General features: G+C 33.4%; 1 protein-coding gene across 2 annotated transcripts; it reads left to right on the top strand.

Annotated features, from left to right (window-relative positions):
- The first annotated feature begins 15,140 nt into the window (after positions 1 to 15,140).
- Positions 15,141 to 23,337, top strand: LOC139896752 (chaperonin 60 subunit alpha 2, chloroplastic-like). 2 transcript variants are annotated; one of them, XM_071879389.1, is made up of 9 exons: positions 15,141 to 15,287; positions 15,388 to 15,574; positions 15,909 to 16,030; positions 16,132 to 16,339; positions 16,725 to 16,870; positions 17,573 to 17,879; positions 21,634 to 21,884; positions 22,412 to 22,612; positions 22,705 to 23,337. In XM_071879389.1, exons 1-9 carry the CDS (start codon positions 15,240 to 15,242, stop codon positions 22,990 to 22,992), a joined length of 1,758 nt encoding a protein of 585 aa, XP_071735490.1. In that variant the 5' UTR covers positions 15,141 to 15,239; the 3' UTR covers positions 22,993 to 23,337. The 2 variants fall into 2 exon arrangements, with proteins under 2 accessions (XP_071735490.1, XP_071735489.1); XM_071879388.1 differs by having other exon boundaries at positions 15,141 to 15,305.
- Positions 23,338 to 23,949: the final 612 nt, after the last annotated feature.

Below are 23,949 nucleotides of genomic sequence, written 5' to 3'. Positions count from 1 at the left end.
CTTCACCGTCTCGATCTTCCCCTGATCTACTTGAATACCATTCTCATTCACAATATGACCAAGGAATTGAACTTCCCTTAGCCAAAATTCACATTTGGAGAACTTTGCATACAACTTCTCCTTTAGTAGCGTCTTCAATACATCACGTAAATGATGTTCATGTTCGTTCATACTTTTCGAGTAGACTAGTATGTCGTCAATGAACACTATTACCAACTTGTCCAACATAGGTTGGCACACTCGGTTCATAAGATCCATGAATGCCGCCGGTGCATTCGTAAGACCAAAGGGCATAACTACAAACTCGTAATGCCCGTAACGCGTTCGAAAAGCCGTCTTCTCTATGTCTTCCTCACGGACCCGCATTTGGTGATAGCCGGACCGTAGGTCGATCTTAGAGAAATACGTTGCACCTTGAAGTTGATCAAATAAATCGTCAATCCTAGGTAATGGATAACGATTCTTGATCGTCACTTTATTCAACTCACGGTAATCAATGCACATACGCATACTACCATCTTTCTTCTTCACAAATAACACCGGAGCACCCCATGGCGAAGCACTCGGTCGAATAAAACCCTTCTCGAGCAACTCTTGGGTTTGATTTAACAACTCTTGCATTTCCGTTGGTGCTAAACGATAAGGAGTTTTAGCAATGGGAGTGGCTCCCGGAACCAACTCAATACGAAACTCAACCTGTCTTTCCGCCGGAACACCCGGTAATTCGTCCAGAAAAACGTCTTCGAATTCACTAACAACCGGAATTTCACGAATAGGCGGTGGCTCATCACGAGTATCAACAACATGGGCAAGAAAAGCCATGCCACCACTAACAAGAAAACGACGTGCCCGTGCAAAAGAACATATCGGCACAAGTCTTCTTCGTTTATCGCCGTGAATAACTAACTCTCCCCCACTTGGGGTCTTCACGTGGATAAATTTATCATGGCATGCAATATCGGCTCTATTTCGATTGAGCCAATCCATGCCAACAACGATATCAAAATGGCCCAACGTCATAGGGATAAGATCAATTTTAAAATTTTCGGCACCAAAAACAACGTCACAGTTCTTGCACACATCAACCACTAGCACCGTCTTGCCGTCCGCTATTCTGACTTCTACCGAATGACTTAACTTAGCTAACGGTCTATCAAGTTTAGGCACAAATTTTGGAGATACAAACGACAAATTTGCACCGCTATCAAATAAAATCCTTGCTGGATTAGAGTTAACCATAAAAGTACCTGAGACAACATCGTGGGATTGCTTGGCTTCGTCATTCGTCATCAAATAGTTTCGCCCTCAAGCCGTACCCGCCGACTTCTCTAGCCTTTTAACATTATCGTTGTTTAAATCGGGACACTCTGACTTTCGGTGTCCTTCTTTGTTGCAATTAAAACAAGTGAGCTTGTTTGTTGAATTTGGCTTCGGACAATCTCGAGCCATATGTCCACGTACCCCACAATTGTAGCAAGTAGGGACAAAGTTCCCAAAACCACCGGTAGCGCCCTTCTTCACACTATTGACACTTTCGGAACCCTTTTTGTTCTTGTTCTTTTTATTTGAAAAATTCGAATGACTCGAACCTTCAAACTTTCTTTTTGAAAAAGTGAAATCGCTTTTTCTTGGAACCTCCGGCTCAAAACCCCGAGCCAACTCGTATAGCTCTTCAAAAGTCTTAGCCATCCCCCGACTAATCTTACCCTTGAACTCGTCATTCAAAGTACGATAAAAATCCTTCATTAGCTTGTGATCATCACCAACATATTCCGGGCAAAAACGAGTCTTTGCCAAGAAGGTAGTCTTTAAAGTAACCAAGTCCATTGAACCTTGTTGCAAATTGTGCAACTCGTCCCGGATTCTATCGAGGTCGGAAGAAGTTCGGTATTCTTTAAAGAATTCCTTCTTAAACTCCTCCCACGTCAAGCTCATGCATTGTTCCTCACCATATAATTGGATTTTATCATCCCACCACAACTTCGCCTCTTCTCGTAACATGCTAGAACCATACCTTGCCTTCTTCTCGGGAGGACATTCCGCGGTACGGAAAGCTCCCTCGATATCAGAAATCCAACATGTGCTTTTCAACGGATCTCGTACTTCATTAAACATCGGAGGTTGAGCATCCTTGAAGTTTTTGTAGTGGAAATCTCGCCTTCCATGACCACCATTACCATCACCCCCTTCACCACAAGGATGAATGTTTCTAGCTTCTAATGCCTCCTCGATTGCGGCATTCATTCGCTCATTTATCATTTCGGTTACTTGCCCATCAACCGATTCTTGAAAAACCTTTCGGACATCCTCAAGGAATTCTGCTCTTTGCCTTTTAATAATGGCCTCAACCTTGGCCGTGAACCCGGCGTCTTCACTAGTACCTCCGCCGTTAATATCATGTCCGTTTCTCATCTTCATTCTATAAGATGGAAAAGATTAAACAACGAATCGATAGGACTTAACACATAAGTATATACATATACACCACACTACCCCATCTTGCTCAACAATCGTCGTACATCGCTTGTTTGACACGATTTGAACCCGTAACAATGGTAGCTAATCATTGTTACGCGAGCACGTCGCATTAACTTGCTAGTACAACGTCTATCTCGCTTGATGATTTGCTAAACACAACACAAAACAATTAGTGCAAGGTTAGTTCACATAAACCTAAGCACTAACCGATCCCCGGTCCGACCCGCCTCCTACAAGTCCCGCATAAAGCGCATACACAATAAAGTCTAAGTCTAGGCATCTATCTCAAGTCGCCTAAATCCCTTAGACCATGCTCTGATACCACTTGAAACAACCCAACCCGTATTCCATACGATATTTTTTTTTATATAATAATAATACACATTTACGCGCCAATTAAATGTGTAAACCATTTCACACGTTTCGTTAAAACATACATCAAGTTTAGTGTTTACAAAAGGCACGAAGGCCATTAATAAATGTGATACAAGTTTGACCTACTATAATTGATAGTTTATAATCCAAACGACACATGAGCATGATTTGGGACTAAACTACCCAAAACGTTAGGCCAACATCAAAAGCCAACACCACAAGTACTCCCCGACAACATAAGCGGGAGACCACTAGTCCAAACGTATGCCCTTACCCTTTGTGACGACCCGAAAATTTCCGACCAAATTTAAACTTAACCTTTATATGTTTCCGACACGATAAGCAGAATTTGTAATGTTGAATCTCAAAAAGTTTGGAACTACATTCATGTAATCAATTATCCTTTGACCGTGTTCGACGATTCACGAACAATTATGTGTATATAGATATGTATATATAATATATAATATTAACTGAAAACATTAACAAAGTATTAGATATATGATACTTTACATGAACGTATTTGTTTCGATATATTTATTGACAGAATTAAGAGATAATATCAAATGATTGAATTATCAGATACATTATGATATGATTACGGGCCTATGTTATGAGGTCCACTGTGATTTAAGAAATCTATTCTTTTTGACCACTCATTACTTAACTAGTATGATAAAATAACGATATTTATATTTTATTTTATCAAATATATATAACGATTTAAATTAATATTATATATATTTATACGCGTATTATACGTACATAGTTTTATACTTTTACTATACTTTAACTTTACCTTTACTTTACTTTTACTTTACTTTAACTTTAATAATTCACTTTAATAATTCATACTTTAATAATTCACTTTAATAATTCATACTTTAATAATTCACTTTAATAATTCACTTTAATAATTCACTTTAATAATTCATACTTTAATAATTCACTTTAATAATTCACTTTAATAATTCATACTTTAATAATTCACTTTAATAATTCATACTTTGATAATTCACTTTAATAATTCACTTTAATAATTCATACTTTAATAATTCACTTTAATAATTCATACTTTAATAATTCACTTTAATAATTCATACTTTAATAATTCACTTTAATAATTCATACTTTAATAATTCACTTTAATAATTCATACTTTAATAATTCACTTTAATAATTCAAAAATCTATTATAAATAGAATTCAATAGGTTTTATTATTTCATAGAAACTTGAAAATATATTTCTCTAAACTCTCTCAATCGAATTACACATATATATTTTCTTTGTATTATTTCAAGATATTATTAGTATACATAAAATACTACGACGGAGTTATATTCAGACGATTTTAAAATAAGTTTTCAAACGGAATAGAGCTAAGGAAATTATGGGTTATAGCTATGGAGGTTATGGGTATTGATCGAGGGTATTACTCGTGAGGTCAACCTAACGTTTATCATTTTCGTTTCGTCTACGTACTTTCCTGCAATATTGAATCTCAATATTGATACGTGAGCACTCATAACTTAACTTTTATATTTCAATAGTGTATCTCTGACTAGTGCTCGAGTATATAGGATTATGCATGCTTGTACATTCGATATTGTCCTTAGATAGGTTTGTTGAATCCTGAATTAGATACATATGCTACTGAGATAGGGTATATGATATGCATGTCATTGGAAAGCTAGCGAAAAATTAAGAACTTTTCATTTAGATATCGAATGGTTTCGATGAACGGATTAGAAGTTATAGTCAACTGAATTTTAGTATTATTGTTAAAATGATTATTATTACTATCGTCGTTATTATTTTAATAGAAATATCATTGTTATTATAAAATATCATTATTACTACTATATTAGTATTATCATTTTATCATAATAACATTTTTAGTAAATATAAATATTGTTATTTTTTATAGAATAATAATAATTATTATTACAAAATAATACAACTTTTACTTATTATTATTATGATCAATATTATTTTATCAAATAAATAGGGGATACAAAGATATTTTTCACCACGCGTAATATAGTTACATTAATAATACTTACCACTATAGTTTTACGATATTAAGTGAACTTTATAAATTTTACTACTTAAGATATATAAAAGTATATTTTATCATATATAAACGTTAATATAAATTTTTATTAATAAATGACTTTTATTATTATAAAATCTAATAAATATATTTAAATATATAAAATGACTATAGTTAAGTTATATAATAAACACGTATAAATTTTAGAAGTCATTTTGGGTTAAGTTGACTTTTGTTGACTTTTGCATATTAGTCTCGAGCATTAGGATTGTGGTACACTATGACTTGACCAAAAATTGTTAGACAAATATTGACCAACATATAAATATATATAATTAATATAGGTTCGTGAATCCGAGGCCAACCTTGCACTTGTTAAATGACGTTATATGTATTTTTACTACGAAATACAGTATGGTGAGTTTCATTACTCCCTTTTTATATATATTTTTGGGCTGAGAATACATGCGTTGTTTTATAAATATTTTACGAAATAGGCACAAGTACTAAAACTAATTCTATGTGGGTTTAAACCAGAAATATACCCTTAGCTTGGTAACATTAAACTACTTGTCTATGTACGGTAGGCGCGAATCCTAAAGATAGATCTATTGGGCCTGACAAACCCCATCCTGACTATGGGATGCTTTAGTACTTCGAGGTTATTTTAAACACACCTGATCTGGTGTACTTCAGAGGGTAAAACATGAACGTTAAGGCTTGTTACCGGGTGCCTACAACTTATAGAATACTTTTATACACTCGCGAGTGTACGGATATTTATTGAAACTGAAATCTTGTGGTCTATTACTATTACGGAAATGATTGATTATGATAAACTAATGAACTCACCAACCTTTTGGTTGACACTTTAAAGCATGTTTATTCTCAGGTATTAAATAAATCTTCCGCTGTGCATTAGCTCATTTTAAGGATATTACTTGGAGTCATTCATGGCATATTTTAAAAGACGTTGCATTCGAGTCATTGAGTTCATCAAGATTATTATTAAGCCAATTATAGTTAGATGTATTATGAAATGGTGTGCATGCCGTCAACTTTCGTTGTAAAGAAAGTTTGTCTTTTAAAAACGAATGCAATGTTTGTAAAATGTATCATATAGAGGTCAAATACCTCGCGATGTAATCAACTATTGTGAATCATTTATAATGTATATGAACGGGTCCTTTCAGTTGGTATCAGAGCGGTGGTCTTAGCGAACCAGGTCTTGCATTAGTGTGTCTAACTGATAGTTGTTAAGATGCATCAGTGAGTCTGGACTTCGACAGTGTCTTCATGTCCAAAGTTTTGCTTATCATTTTTAGTCTGAAATCATCTACTTACCACCCTTAGGAAATTACCTGCTTATCATTCTTAAGTCTAGATGCGTTTTTCTACATTTATTGCATAATAGTGTATAGACGAATTCTTATCTTAGCATATCTGTTACTGTGAACTTTGACTGACATCTTTCAAAGATTCCTCCGTAATTTATGGGATTTTGGTATTATATATACATATGTAAATTATGTATTGAAGAATACTAAATCTAAATTCTACAATCTATTTCATACAAAAAAATTCTTTCCCTGATCATACAAGATGGATCCCTCAACCAGTTTGAGTTCCTCGGATTCCGACAGCTATGCCGATATGGATTTCCACATGAGCTCCGAAAGCAGCGTGACCGGAATGGATCAACCAATTAGCCATAATCTATTCTGGATGAATTGGGGATGGGTTCGTAATCTACTTAACCAATGGAGACAAGAAGAATGTGATCCCTTTCATCCACCACATTGCCCTCTTGGCAATGAACCTGAAGCACTTACTGGTGAACCTGTCCGAAACACTATTTTCTCTCTCATTTCCAGAGTATCTCGTCATGATTATATACTACACCAAATTCTAGATCTTATTTATCCGCTAGTCCGAACCGACAATCACCCCGGTGTAATTGAAGAAGTCAACGAGCTTCGCGCTCGGGTAGTGGCTTTGGAGAATATGGTGCAAAGGTTACAAACACCAGCAGCAGCACCAGCAGCATAACCAGTACCACCATCAACAACATCAACAGTACCATTACCACCACCACCAACAACCGCATCGCAAATCTCAACTTCACAATCTATCCCACGAGCATCGACGTCATACGCCATGTAGATACCAAGGAATACCACAACGATTAAGTATTGATTCATAACTTCATTGGGGAAACATTCTACGGCGATTATGTAATTTCTAAAGTTTAGAAATTATCTATCCTAGCCTTAACCATAAATCAAATGAGTTTAATTTAATATTAACTCATTAAATCTATATTACATCTGAAGAAATATACACATATATATTTCCATAAAGACTGTAATAAAATTCTTTTGTACAAAATATTAATTGTGAATTTTTTTTAACGGGTAGGTAATACCCGAGAGATATATAAATTCACAATTAATATGTTACATTATTCGAATCTGATTCAGCAAGTCATCCATTATACTCCCTACTTTCACAACAATATACATTCTTTTATAGAAATCAAAACAACCATACTCATTCAAAATCTAATTACATATTCTGATTTTAAAATCTCAGAATTCGATTCAAGATATAACCGAAATCATCACTCTTAGATTCCTACATCTTTCAAAACTATACTTTGACTTCAAAACTGTCCTAGAACCTCATTTCTATTCATGGAACTCACAAAAATATTTGTATCATTCAAAACCTTAGAATATCATATGTATATTAACAATTACAATATGTGTTCAAACACTTCGAAATTCCTAAAGACATGCGAGATGATTATCCAACCACACATTACCCACTGTCATGCACCTGAAAAGCTCTCGAAACCAAAGTTATAGTTTAACACGTATCCATGTCAAATCCTTTGATATTTATTACCAAATATAATTTTTCAATCTCTTTCCAAAATAGACAGTTTTGTCACAGCTCCAGCAAATCACCTTCATTTGTTTATACGAATAAACCCTTCATCATGGTTACCGGGGAACCTTTCATATCTCGTCACATTAGCAGTAAACTTATCAACAACTTCATTAACCTTCGACTCATTAACCTTCGACTTAAGCCTCTCCGAAAATCCACTATACTTATTCATTAAAACCCCATCATGTACTCACCTACATCCTGTAACAATAATTGTCACACCAACTACTGAGAATTAGCAATCAGTATTTTGAATTTCGCGACAATTTTATGTTAAAAGTTATATGTATACATATAACGTCTATCTCCTAGACTTACATACTTCGAATGTGAATTTTCTGAAAAACATCCCCAAACTATGAACTAGTTCTCCAAAATTGGAAAAATGCTGATGAAGCAGCAAAAACTGTAAACGACTTTAACAGTCAAAAGTTTGATGATAAAGAATAGTATGGTGGTAAAGCTGAGAAAAAGAGAAGGTTTGAAACTGGAAAATGGATTGAGCAGACCATGAAGGAGGCTGTGGACAAATCACAAAGACTAAACCTGCCTTCAAAGGATTCAAATGTTTCAGTGTCTACTGAAATCATTAGCAAACACATTACTTCTTATTCTAAACCTTCACAGACAAATCTTCTTCTTCATCCATCTATGTTAAGAATTCTAAGATATTATCGTATCTTTTATTATAAATATCTTCGATATTCCTGAAGATATTTTCACAACTATTCTTATCCGAAATCTTTTATCTCTTCGCAATATCTGCGTTACAACATAAAAAGAAACTGTGTTAGTTTCTAAATTCTGAAGAAAAAAAAAATTCGAATTTAAAATAGGAATGTTTTTAAAGCAGTGTTGGGAACTGAAACATGAGTTAGTATAATATAATGACACTTGATCAATGTGATTATATTACAGTAAGTCATGCTGAGTTTCTAATGGAACGTGATGATTCATAGAACATACCGTCATCATGTACTATTTACACGACTCTTACATTCTACCCAATTTCCAAACATATTAAGAACATATCATCTTGATAGCTCTATATTTTTAGATATTCTGGTAATTTGACAAGTCAAGATCGTGCCATTACAATTTCCTTCCTAGCACATTAACAATGTTCATTCCGAAATTTATATATGCGAATTCTGGACCATTACAAGCGGTGCTTAATCGCAAGAAGAAGAAACGAAAGGACAAAGCTCCGAAATATAATGAAGAATATAAAGCCCGATAACAACCTCGAAATTACAAACCGTGTATATCAATGCGTATAGCAATATAAAGACAAGGGAGAATGAAAAATACAATAACCCCAAGGTAATGGTGGAAGAAAATAACTTCCTCCGGTGGTAGATGAAAAAGAAGAATGATAGATATGAAAGTTAAGAGTATATCAAGAATCAATACTGGATGAAGTATATTAACGAATGCTTTAAAGTATGAATTGGGGAGAAAGACTAGAAGGTGTGAGCTGTGGAAATAAAGAAACGAAGGGGGTGAATTTATAGTAAAATATCAGACAGAGAAATCGAGACAGATTATCGCATTTAATCAAAGAAGGTCATGATTTTCTTAATCGCCGAAGAACCAAATCTTATTGCAAAGATTTTCTTTAAATCCAATGAATTCTGGAAATCAATCATAACTACGTCATCGGTTAAAATAAATATACGTTTACTCATTTCACTCTCTTGCGATAGCTTCACTTATACTCTTCGCGTAATCAAATTGTTTTATCTATATTACTCAATGATGATAAAACTCTATTTATCAACTCATATTCGTCACGAAAACATTTTTATAGTTAGCCATGACGACCTCGATCAAATTTCGGGACGAAATTTCTTTAACGGGTAGGTACTGTGACGACCCGAAAATTTCTGACCAAATTTAAACTTAACCTTTATATGTTTCCGACACGATAAGCAGAATTTGTAATGTTGAATCTCAAAAAGTTTGGAACTACATTCATGTAATCAATTATCCTTTGACCGTGTTCGACGATTCACGAACAATTATGTGTATATAGATATGTATATATAATATATAATATTAACTGAAAACATTAACAAAGTATTAGATATATGATACTTTACATGAACGTATTTGTTTCGATATATTTATTGACAGAATTAAGAGATAATATCAAATGATTGAATTATCAGATACATTATGATATGATTACGGACCTATGTTATGAGGTCCACTGTGATTTAAGAAATCTATTCTTTTTGACCACTCATTACTTAACTAGTATGATAAAATAACGATATTTATATTTTATTTTATCAAATATATATAACGATTTAAATTAATATTATATATATTTATACGCGTATTATACGTACATAGTTTTATACTTTTACTATACTTTAACTTTACCTTTACTTTACTTTTACTTTACTTTAACTTTAATAATTAATACTTTAATAATTCACTTTAATAATTCATACTTTAATAATTCATACTTTAATAATTCACTTTAATAATTCATACTTTAATAATTCACTTTAATAATTCACTTTAATAATTCATACTTTAATAATTCACTTTAATAATTCACTTTAATAATTCATACTTTAATAATTCACTTTAATAATTCATACTTTAATAATTCACTTTAATAATTCACTTTAATAATTTATACTTTAATAATTCACTTTAATAATTCATACTTTAATAATTCACTTTAATAATTCATACTTTAATAATTCACTTTAATAATTCATACTTTAATAATTCACTTTAATAATTCATACTTTAATAATTCACTTTAATAATTCAAAAATCTATTATAAATAGAATTCAAGAGGTTTTATTATTTCATAGAAACTTGAAAATATATTTCTCTAAACTCTCTCAATCGAATTACACATATATATTTTCTTTGTATTATTTCAAGATATTATTAGTATACATAAAATACTACGACGGAGTTATATTCAGACGATTTTAAAATAAGTTTTCAAACGGAATAGAGCTAAGGAAATTATGGGTTATAGCTATGGAGGTTATGGGTATTGATCGAGGGTATTACTCGTGAGGTCAACCTAACGTTTATCATTTTCGTTTCGTCTACGTACTTTCCTGCAATATTGAATCTCAATATTGATACGTGAGCACTCATAACTTAACTTTTATATTTCAATAGTGTATCCCTGACTAGTGCTCGAGTATATAGGATTATGCATGCTTGTACATTCGATATTGTCCTTAGATAGGTTTGTTGAATCCTGAATTAGATACATATGCTACTGAGATAGGGTATATGATATGCATGTCATTGGAAAGCTAGCGAAAAATTAAGAACTTTTCATTTAGATATCGAATGGTTTCGATGAACGGATTAGAAGTTATAGTCAACTGAATTTTAGTATTATTGTTAAAATGATTATTATTACTATCGTCGTTATTATTTTAATAGAAATATCATTGTTATTATAAAATATCATTATTACTATTATATTAGTATTATCATTTTATCATAATAACATTTTTAGTAAATATAAATATTGTTATTTTTTATAGAATAATAATAATTATTATTACAAAATAATACAACTTTTACTTATTATTATTATGATCAATATTATTTTATCAAATAAATAGGGGATACAAAGATATTTTTCACCACGCGTAATATAGTTACATTAATAATACTTACCACTATAGTTTTACGATATTAAGTGAACTTTATAAATTTTACTACTTAAGATATATAAAAGTATATTTTATCATATATAAACGTTAATATAAATTTTTATTAATAAATGACTTTTATTATTATAAAATCTAATAAATATATTTAAATATATAAAATGACTATAGTTAAGTTATATAATAAACACGTATAAATTTTAGAAGTCATTTTGGGTTAAGTTGACTTTTGTTGACTTTTGCATATTAGTCTCGAGCATTAGGATTGTGGTACACTATGACTTGACCAAAAATTGTTAGACAAATATTGACCAACATATAAATATATATAATTAATATAGGTTCGTGAATCCGAGGCCAACCTTGCACTTGTTAAATGACGTTATATGTATTTTTACTACGAAATACAGTATGGTGAGTTTCATTACTCCCTTTTTATATATATTTTTGGGCTGAGAATACATGCGCTGTTTTATAAATATTTTACGAAATAGGCACAAGTACTAAAACTAATTCTATGTGGGTTTAAACCAGAAATATACCCTTAGCTTGGTAACATTAAACTACTTGTCTATGTACGGTAGGCGCGAATCCTAAAGATAGATCTATTGGGCCTGACAAACCCCATCCTGACTATGGGATGCTTTAGTACTTCGAGGTTATTTTAAACACACCTGATCTGGTGTACTTCAGAGGGTAAAACATGAACGTTAAGGCTTGTTACCGGGTGCCTACAACTTATAGAATACTTTTATACACTCGCAAGTGTACGGATATTTATAGAAACTGAAATCTTGTGGTCTATTACTATTACGGAAATGATTGATTATGATAAACTAATGAACTCACCAACCTTTTGGTTGACACTTTAAAGCATGTTTATTCTCAGGTATTAAAGAAATCTTCCGCTGTGCATTAGCTCATTTTAAGGATATTACTTGGAGTCATTCATGGCATATTTTAAAAGACGTTGCATTCGAGTCATTGAGTTCATCAAGATTATTATTAAGCCAATTATAGTTAGATGTATTATGAAATGGTGTGCATGCCGTCAACTTTCGTTGTAAAGAAAGTTTATCTTTTAAAAACGAATGCAATGTTTGTAAAATGTATCATATAGAGGTCAAATACCTCGCGATGTAATCAACTATTGTGAATCGTTTATAATGTATATGAACGGGTCCTTTCACCCTTGTCCAAGCCGGAACCTAAAAATGGTAAACAACGAGAGGGTAAGCAAGGCTTAGTGAGTGCAACAATTATACATACATATATATAACCTACTTACTTGCAAACACTTACCAAATCCGCATACGTACTAGTTACATAATTAGCATACCTTTCACATGTATAACGCTAAGTACCACGACAACAAGGCTAGTATAACAATAACATATAACACAACAATACAATATGCTATAATACAAGTATAACGATGATGTTCACAACATCTATAGTACTCAAAATCTCAAGGCTAGCCTAACGAATGGTATCGTCAACATCGAACTTAAAACCCATTCGCCTATAATAATGTGGTATCGTCAACACCGAACTTTAAACCCACATATGAGGTATCGTCAACATCGAACTTTAAACCCTCATCCAACGTCACTACTATAGTCGTATGGCATCGTCAACATCGAACTTAAATTCCATACGTTTATATTAATGTGGTATCGTCAACAACGAACTTTAAACCCACATATATACTCTAGGGTACGGTATCGTCAACAACGAACTTTAAACCCCTACCCCACAAATAAATAAATCATATATATACATATATAATTATTCCACTCACCTTGTCACAAGGATGATGATCTAGTACTTTCGAGCTTCAACGCAATGTACCTAAATCATTAAGTGCACATTCAATTTCACAACTAGTGGGATTAACCACAATACTCCCACTTGAGCATTTAATGACCCATATTGCATTAAATGGCTCAACTACTCACAACCGCCCATAAATGGCCAAGTCTCGACTTAAATCACTAAGACTAGTGAATCAAGGTCTATTAACTTCAATTAACACAAAACTTAGGGTAATCCATACCCATTTCATCTAATTAGGTCAACTAGTACATTTTGACCCATTTTACATTACTTAGACTCATAATCAAGTCAAACTTACCCATTTACACTTCTTTCATAAATCTTAAAGTGCATTAGTGACTAACACACCAATTGGCACTTACAAACCTCAAATCACAAGGCCAAAACCCTAGATTATGGTTATTAGGGTTTCATTGCAACAACATAACCCAAACTCGCCCATATTACCACCAAATGGGTCTTACAAATCTCTAGTACCCAAACCCTAGTCATTAACCAATTAAAACTCAAAACTTAGAGTTAGAACTTACCAAGACTATCTTCTTGTAGCTAGTAACAAGGAGAACAACTTTAAATCTCGCTCCTAGGTTCGATTCACAAATCTCCAACTTCAAATCTCAAGATCAAGCTAGGTGGGTTTTGTGTTTTGGGAGAGAAATAGGAAAGAAAATAGAAAAGAAAATGAAATAAATGAGTATGTGGTTGAGAGTTAAAGCTCCCATCAGATCCACATATGAATTTACCATCTTACCCCTTAAAATCCCTTAAATTGAGCTAAAATCCGAATCTGTCCAGCAGAATTGCCGCGGCGCGGCCCCAAATGTCGCGGCGCGACATATCGAAGGAAAATGAACCCTTCTTAACCCAACTTATGATCTTGATTTGCTTTATGTGTCGCGGCGCGGCATTTAACTAAGTTTTCGAGCTGTCTTAATACTTTTTCTGAAATTGGTTAGCGTTGTTTGTCGCGGCGCGACAAAGGCCTCCGCGGCGCGGCATTAGCCGTCACCTGACCACTTCGACTATGAAAAACCAAATATCAATTTATACGACTTTTAAGCTTCGTTCACGTTTCTCTTATACACTAAACTCCAACTTTAAGCCCCACAAGACTTAATACCTCACCTAAACCATGTGTATACTCGTACACCTATACATTCTCATGCGTAATATAACAATTAACACTTTGAAGCGTTTAAACACATATACGAGCAATATATAATGATCTAAATCAATAAAATAAGTACCTTAAGACACGTACGGGAAAACGGGATGTTACAATAATGTCATCATTTTAGAGGTTTATTAGTCTGTATAGAAGATTTGTACATATTGAAAAATCGTTATATCTATATATATAAAAAAAAAAAAAAAAAAGTTAGAAGTCCCCCTTTTTTTTTCCTATATATAAAGTAGAGATAATTGCGCGGTTGGTCCCTGTGGTTTACATGAAATGGGGTGTTTGGTCCCTGAACTTCATTTTCGGGGTTGTTGGTCCCTGTGGTTTTCAAAACACACGTGATTGGTCCCTGACAGGGACCAAATACACCTGTTTTGAACTTTCATTTTCGGGGTGGTTGGTCCCTGACAGGGACCAACCACGCGTGTTTTGAAAACTACAGGGACCAACAACCCCGAAAATGAAGTTCAGGGATCAAACACCCCATCTCATGTAAACCATAGGACCAACTGCGCAATTTTCTCTATAAAGTAAAGAAATAAGTAGGGACTAGGGAGTATAAAAATAAAAATCTCAATTTACATGGGAAGAAGTAACAACAATTACAGTTGCTGAAAAGTTCAAGAGTAAACCGATATAAACCCTTGATAAACCTTTCTTTCTTCCAGCAAGGTCGCAAGGACACACCAAATAATCCAAAAATGTGGTCGTCGTCTCTGATATCTCCTCCGCCGATGTTCATCCGTCCTGTAACTTCTTCAATTAATGTACTCTACTATTAATTACTCCGTATAAGTTTTAGGTTTTCATTTGTGTGTTTAATTTGTGCTGTTGTTGAATATTCTGTAGCAAGTGTGTGGAAAACATAGATTCAATCGAGTGTTAGTGACACGGAAGCAGAATTCGCTGAAGAAAATGGTGGTGGTTGTTAAAGCAGGAGCAAAAAGAGTCAGTTTTGATAAAGAATGCAGACAAGGTTTAGTTGCTGGTATTGATAAACTTGCTGATGCTGTCTCTGTTACTTTAGGACCTAAAGGTATATTATTATAAATATTATTGTTATGTTATTATTATTTGTCTAATTTTGCTTGTTAGTGTTTGGAAAAGTATGATTATTAAGTATTTTACATGTAAATGAACCTTAAATAATCAAATAATTAGCATTGATTTGTTGCTGCTATAGTATTTGATCATATATAGAGATATATCCATATTCAACTTTATAAATGAGTATTTGTGTCTTTAAACATAGAGTAATAATGATATATGGCTCTTGTTTAGTGGTTTATCAGAAAATCTTTCAGCTTTTAATATTTGTTGTTTTCATATTTTTGATATTGAAGTAAAAATAGTTATGGTGTTTTGTACAGGCCGAAATGTTGTTCTTATGGAATCTGGAACACTTAAAGTTATTAATGACGGTGTAACGATAGCTAAAGCCATAGAGCTTTCTGATTCAATTGAAAATGCTGGAGCAATGCTTATCCAAGAGGTATTTGTGTCAACCAGACTATTTAACATTTTTTTTTTTTACCTAATGCAAATGCAATTAGTAAACAAATGACTAGTATCAAATATCTTATCTGTTTCTAGGTTGCAATTAAGACAAATGATTTAGCCGGGGATGGTACTACCACTGCAATTGTTCTCGCAAGGGAAATGATAGAGTCTGGATTATTGGCGGTAACATTTGGAGCAAACCCTGTTTCTTTACAGAAAGGAATGGAGAGGACCGTAAAAGAATTGATCAAAGTTTTGAAGAGGAAAGCGGTTCCAGTCAGCAAAAGGGACGATATAAAAGGTAAACTAGATGTGGCACGATAGACGATTGGGTAATTAGTCTAAATGTGTTCTGGCAAATTTGGGGTGGGCAGACTCACCAACAAATAATTTCTGCATTTTTAATATTGTAGATTGTAGGTAGTTGACTTGTATATTAAATCTGATTAATATTACATAACTAAAGTAATCGTATAGTTTCTTTTTAATTAATGAAATTCATGGCATTTTGAGTATTTGAACACACGCTAGGCAACTTTGACTGGTTAACATGTTTGACCGTTTTATTAATAGCTAGTAGTTTAGAGTTTTACCCTTTTACCTTTTTTTGTACAAATGGGTTGAAATTGTCACCTCTAATTTCTATAATATGAATAGACTATACTTAGCATCTTTATGTTGTGCAGCTGTAGCATCCATCTCTGCTGGAAATGATGAATACATCGGAAACTTAATTGCGGAAGCTATAGATAAAATTGGCCATGATGGAATAATTTCTATTGAATCTTCCTCATCGAGTGAAACTTCTGTGATGGTTGAAGAGGGAATGAAGGTAAGTGATACAACTAAATTTATATCGATGGAGTGTAATGTTTTGATGTATATGCATTTATAAAATCTACTCTAGTTTGCTGATTTTGTAATTAATCTGGACTCCTTGTCATCTTCTATTCGGATTAAATAGGCATCCCTGTATGTTCATAATTACAACAATTATATATATTAATAATGCCTGTGTTATGATCCTCAGTTATCTAATTTCTAACTCATAATACATTTTTCACTAGAAGTGGCAAAGTGGGTGGGGTTGATGGGTTGGGTTTTGCTGAAAACTGGCCGTTTCTCAATATTGGTTGGGTCTGCTTGAGCACCATTTGTTCATCAAAATATATAGTGTATTGAAACAATAATATAACTATTTTAATGAAATGATTTGGGTGGTTATTGGCATTTCAACTCATTTGACCTGTTTCATTTTGAGCAATTTTTCTTTAAAAAAAATTAAATCTGACATTCGGTCCTGTTTTCAAGTAAAGATCAACTCAAATCAACTCAATTTTAGGTAAATGGGTCTAAATCACCACCTCCATTTTTCACTAATTTTTCTGAACTTGTAGAAGGATGCAAATGGCCCATGCTCATGCTCTGTGCCAGTTTACATTTTTGCTTTGTGATATCTGGTATCCTACCATTCTGGTTCATCTGTTCTCTTTATTTCATATTTTAATGTCTGTTCAGGAATACTTTAATACAGATCGACAAAGGATATATGTCTCCTCATTTTGTCACGAATGATAACAATTTATCAGTGGAATTTGAAAATGCAAAAGTTCTGATAACTGATCAAAAGATATCAAGTGTCAAAGAAATTGTTCCTTTGCTAGAAAAGTGTACTCAGCTGAGTGTTCCTTTGCTTATTTTTGCTGAAGATATTTCAATATCGGTGCTCGAAACACTAGTCGTTAATAAAACTCAGGGTACACTTAAAGTTGCTGTTGTTAAATGCCCCGGGGTTGGGGAACGAAAAAAAGCTTTACTGCAAGATATTGCGCTCATGACAGGTATGTATATACTAGTTTCTACCACAATGCATTGGATGCCATTAGTGTTTATCTCGGTTACTTCTGGCAAATGGGTGGGTGGGGAAGTTTGGGTAACAAGTCAAAACGCGCGATGTCTTTGTATGGGTTGGGTTGAGCCACAACCCATTTGGTAAAAAAAATAATTATTAATGCAGATATGAATATTTAAATTCATATTGTAGCATAATTTGATTTGATGGGTTTTATCAGTAGGGATGAGATCGGTACCGGTACCTAACCAAACCGTACGGTACCGATAAAACCGAAACCGAATTTTTGAAATACTTGGAACCGAATACTGTAGCGGTTAGTGTAATCGGTACCGGTACGGTTACCGGTTTCTTTCGGTATTTACTCGTTTGGTACCGAATTGTGATGGCGATCATCGTTTGAAATTTGAACTTGAAACATGGTAAATCTAATGAAGATGTTATAGTGGTTGATATATAAGACATGAATTGTGTATACATGAAAAAATCTTGTATACATGTTGACATAAATGAAAAAAAATCTTTCGAACTGTGAAGTTTATATAAATGAAAAAATTCTTTCAAACTGTGAAGCTTATATCAATGAAACATATAGAAATTTCTACTGTTGATAATAAAATCTGGTATGCATGTTGATAATATATTTCATTTATAGTGATTGATATATAATATGGAACATAGTAATAAATATATTTGTTCCAGACGAACTGCCTTCCACCCTCGAATTTTTAGTTTTTTTCTTTTGATTTTTACATCTCACCACCCCCACCAATCGATTCATACAAACTCGAATTGCAAACTCTGAAATTTTCATTCAGATCCGACCAGCACCGCCATCCCACGCGCCGCCTCCTCCGGCTGCCGGAATTACACGCGCCGGCGCGTGAACCTCCTATCCACCGCCGTTCGCTGCCGTTTTCTTCCAGTAAGACTATCTTGGATTTCCGACCAAAACCCAGGTGAATATAGGTCTGATTTGTTGCTTTCAAATTTGTGTTATAGTTTTAAGAAACCTGCTATTTCTGTTATTGCTTTCTGTTGAGTATCATGGTGTCCAAGAAGAAGAAAAAGCACCAAGATTTAATGGAGAGTGCTACTTGGGTTTTGCGAAACCCATCGGTTAGTCGTGGAACATCGGATGCGACTTCTAAAAGTGGAGAAACGTTTTCATCTGATTCTGATGGGGATCGTTCATCTCCGATTATGGATGATGTCGTACGTTCCAATCTGATGGTAGATGAAGTTGATCAGCCAAATAAGAACGACGGAGATGTGCCAATTGATCAACCTGGGAAGGATAATCGTGATTCAGAAAGGAAGATTCTGAAAACCTATTGTTCTAGAAAGAGGAAGGGTATAGTGAACCAGCTGATTGAAGTTGGTGAAGGTCCGTCAAAGGAAAAGAAGAGTGCTCAATTTGTTCCTTATGTTGGTGATTCTTCTATTCCTGCTAATGAAAAAATTCTCCCAGAAGTAATTAAAAAACGCAAGGGTAACAGGAAGAAAGGTGGGTATGGTAAGAATTCTGTTGTAACTGATCATTCTATTGATGATATTGTTGCTAGTAACGATGATATTATTGCTAAATCTATTGGTGAAACTATTGCTGTTGCTAAACCGGCTAGTCCTGTGGTATTCTTTAAAAGTTCTAAAGATGGTAATTATAATGCGGTTGATGTAAACCTACTTGCTGCTGCTGAGAATGCTGCTAAATTATTTAAGAATGATGGTATTAGAGAGTCAATTGTTGTTCCGGATGATTTCTCCCAATTTACATTGGGTGACAATGTAAATTTAATGAATACGCGGGATAATAATAGCGGTGATAAAGATAATGTTGTATCTGGGATTAATTCTACAAAAATGGAAGGGGTTGAGACTAGTGATGGGCAAGACAATACAAATACTAAAACCCCAAGAGCATGGGTAAATCCAAACATCACTTTTGCTGACTTCTTAAAACAAAACAAAGATGAAGAAGAATTAAAAATGGAGTTCATTCCTCCACTTTTAATGTCTAATGGTCAAAAGAGAGTAGTTTTCTCCGCTGAGGAGGTTAAGAAGGGCGGTAGTGCTTTTTCTCTTCAATTATATGGGTATTTTATTGGAACTTCAATGGAATATAGGGTTGTTAACGCCCATCTAAGGAGAATGTGGCGAAGGTATGACCTTAAAGAAATCGTCAAAACAGCTGCAGGATTTTATTTATGCAAATTTAATAATGAAAAGGGTATGAAGGAGGTTCTTGAGAGTGGTCCATGGTTAGTTAATAATGTTCCTTTTTTCGTGAATCAGTGGGAACCTGGGGTTTGGCTTGAAAAAATTGAACCTGAAAAAGTTCCAATTTGGATTTGCATTCACAATATACCCATTGAACTATGGAGTGGTAGAAGTATAGGTAAACTTGTTAGTGGTATTGGTAGGCCTATGTTGATGGACAAAGTTACTTCAGAGAGATGTTTAAGTAAAAGTGGAAGACTAGGTTTTGCTAGAATTTTGACTGAAGTCAATGCAGCTGATGACCTTCCTAGCGTTGTCGAATTTTCCTATCCTGCGATTGGTTCTTTTCCAGCCAAAGTGGGTAAACTTGAGGTGACTTATCAATGGAAACCGCCTTTATGCACTCATTGCAAAGTGTTTGGGCACTCTTTCAATACTTGTAAAATTAGGCCTAAAACAGAAGATGAAGTTTCAGCACAAGTGTTAAAAGACGCTTTGAAAAACAACAATGATGGTGAAACAGTTGATTTAATTAACCAGTGTGTCGAGGACGACTCTAAAGATGTTAGTAAGAAAGGAAGGGTATTTCATAAGTTGAATTTTGATAATAATAAAAGTCAATGGCAGTCAACAGAAGCAAAAGGTATCAAGCAAAATGGAGTTAAGAATAATCATGGTATTAAAGATAATATTGTTGTGGAGGAAACAAATTGGAATGTGGAGTCCCAGAAAAATCGAAATCAGAATGTTTTAAGGAAAAGAGATAAAGGGAAGGACATTGATGGTGAAGGTAATAATAAGACATATTCCAAAGATAGAATTGAAACAAACAATCCTTTTTATGTACTAGTAGATGATGAGGGTAATGGTGATTGATGTTAAGTTTGGTAATACTGCTCCGAAATCAGGGTATTCTACATCTTGTTAGTCTCTTACTTTATATCTAGTATAGGTCCTCGAGTTTCGCTCATATTAGTGTTACTCATGTTGTAATCCTCGTTGTATCATTTCCTTATCAATAAAATTATATTGCTTTTCAAAAAAAAAAAAAAAATAATATGGAACATAAAGTCTACCATGAGTTTTATATACAAATTAAAAGAATATGTAACATAAAGTGGAGTTTTCAATTCGGTACCAATATCGATTTCCCGATTAAATTTCCTGTACCGTACCGGTTGCTCCCGAAACTGAAAAATTCAAATTCATGAAACCGAAACCTAAACCGATACCGAATCTGTTTCGGTACGGTTTTCGGTACTGTTTCGTTCAGGATTTCGGTTTATTTGCCCATGCCTAGTTTTATGCATTGTAGTCGTATCTGACCGTTCTTACTTATGTTTGTTTACATGTGCTTTTCTACGTGGGGAATGCCTAAATATAAAATCTTCAATTTGTGATAACTTAAAACAATATGTATTCTTGCATGTGTTTATGTATAATATAATATATAATATTACATCGTGAAGATTTGTAATTTGCTAAGTTTAGCTTTCTGCTGGCATTTGTAATGATTAAATCAGGTGGTGATTTTTTATCGGGAGATTTGGGTCTGTCTCTTGAAGGTGCAACGTCTGATCAGCTTGGAATTGCACGTAAAGTAACCATAACAAGTAATTATACGACTATTGTTGCTGACCCTTCAATGAAAGCTGAAATTCAAGCAAGAATATCACAAATTAAGAAAGATCTATCTGAATCAGATAGTTCATACCTTTCAAAAAAACTAAGTGAACGTATAGCAAAACTCTCCGGTGGCGTTGCTATTATCAAGGTAATTTTTTTTATCATTATTATGTTTCGGTGAGTTCTTTAACTTGGTAAACTAATCACAAACAGGACTAAGGAGTAAGGGTGTGTTTGTTTTCCTCTTAATTGAATTGAATGGTTCAACGCGTTTGTTTCTGAAATCTGAATGACATATGATGTTGAACCATTATTCATAGTTGAAACAGTCTCTCAACCATCAAACACATAAATTGTTTGTAGTATGACATACATTTTCTGTAATATCACATAAATTTTCTGTAATATCCTCCTTAAATTATATTACACTATCAATACTATCAATTATATCAAGAACACTTATCAAACAACTAAATTGATATTTTATTGTAAATTTGTTAATAACTTAATTATATCTCATTCATATTGTTCATTTAGAATTATCAAACACGTTATTGTCATTTAGAACCTTTGAATCAGATAATGAACCATTCAACACTTAATCATTCTGTTTCAGACGCAACCTAAAGGGAAGATGTAAGTTGAATGTAATTATTTCATTCCGTTGAGTTACAGGTAGGAGCACATACTGAAACGGAATTAGAAGACAGAAAGTTACGAATTGAGGATGCAAAAAACGCCACTTACGCAGCTATGGACGAAGGTATCGTGCCAGGTGGCGGAGCCACATATATTCATCTTCTAGAAGAAATTCCCTCCATTAAAAACTCCTTTAAAGATCCAGATGAGGAAACCGGTGCAAATATTATAGCATCTGTATGTACCCGTTTTATCAATGTAATAATAAACAATAACTTCATAACATATAATATTAGTCTTTAAAGATGTGATGTTTTTTTGGATGTCAGGCTCTGCAAGCACCTGCAAAACTGATAGCAGCGAACGCAGGGGTTGACGGCGAAGTAGTTATCGAGAAGATCAAAACACTTAATTGGGAATTCGGCTATAATGCAATGACTGATACGTATGAAGATCTTATGGCAGCAGGAGTAATCGATCCGTGTAAAGTTTCAAGAAATGCGTTACAAAATGCTGTTTCGATTGCTGGTATAGTTCTCAACACTCAAGCTGTGTTAGTTGAGAAAATAAAACAGCCTAAACCACCTGTACCACTTCTTCCCGGTATACATCCGTGAAAGAATGAGATACTGACACGAAGTCTCACTTTTTTGAGATAAAAAGATGAAAATTTGTCACTGTTAACGATGAAGAAACGAGTTTTGGGCGGAGAGTGCATAAATTGAGGGGAGAACAAGGAAATTATTATGGAGTTTGCTGCTTGAACGGGTTGTCATGACAATAATCATTATTCATACAAAGCGAAGGAATTGGTAAAATCAGCTTTTGTTTGTATATTTGGAAGAAGTAGAATATGTGTTGATTGGGGCAAAAAAATTTTTTTTATAGAATATGTCAATTTGATTAACATATCAAACTGGATAATAGTTGGAATATTTTATACATGGTCTGTTGCACTTTTACTAGAGTTCTTATATTGTTGTTATTTGTTAACATCTGCTATCAGTAGCTAGTTAACATGTTTGAATGATCACAAGATATGTACCCGATAATATTTGGTCCGGTCCTTGGTCCATATATTTTCATTATTTCGGGTTTCGGTCCGGTCCGGGCCAAACCCGAAAAGACCAATATTTTGGACCGAATCGAATTATTATACGGTGTATCTTCCTTAGAAATAATGATTTCCTTTTTCATCTTACATTCGAAAAAGATATGTACGCAAGAAGTGCATTCGTGGAAATGAACTTTATACATAATGAACAACAAAGAGATGCCATTGAAATTATTTTTAAAAAATTTATGTATAAAAAATGGATTTCACGTGAACAGGCGATATTTATATTATATTACATATAAACATTTATATAAAATCATGTCAATAAGGTATCGTTAAAGATGATTTTACAGAAATACAATGGAATTATAAAATATTGAGTAAAATTAATTACTAGTATTTTTAACGTTTTAACCTTATGAAAATATATCTTTATTTTCATTCCCTTTATTATATAATATATATATATATATATATATATATATATATATATATATATATATATATATATATATAT

Source organism: Rutidosis leptorrhynchoides, chromosome 3 (assembly GCF_046630445.1).
Source record: "Rutidosis leptorrhynchoides isolate AG116_Rl617_1_P2 chromosome 3, CSIRO_AGI_Rlap_v1, whole genome shotgun sequence".
In the NCBI taxonomy this organism is placed as follows: domain Eukaryota; kingdom Viridiplantae; phylum Streptophyta; class Magnoliopsida; order Asterales; family Asteraceae; genus Rutidosis; species Rutidosis leptorrhynchoides.
Note: the sequence above shows the minus strand (reverse complement) of the source record. Positions and strands in the feature narration are given on the sequence as shown.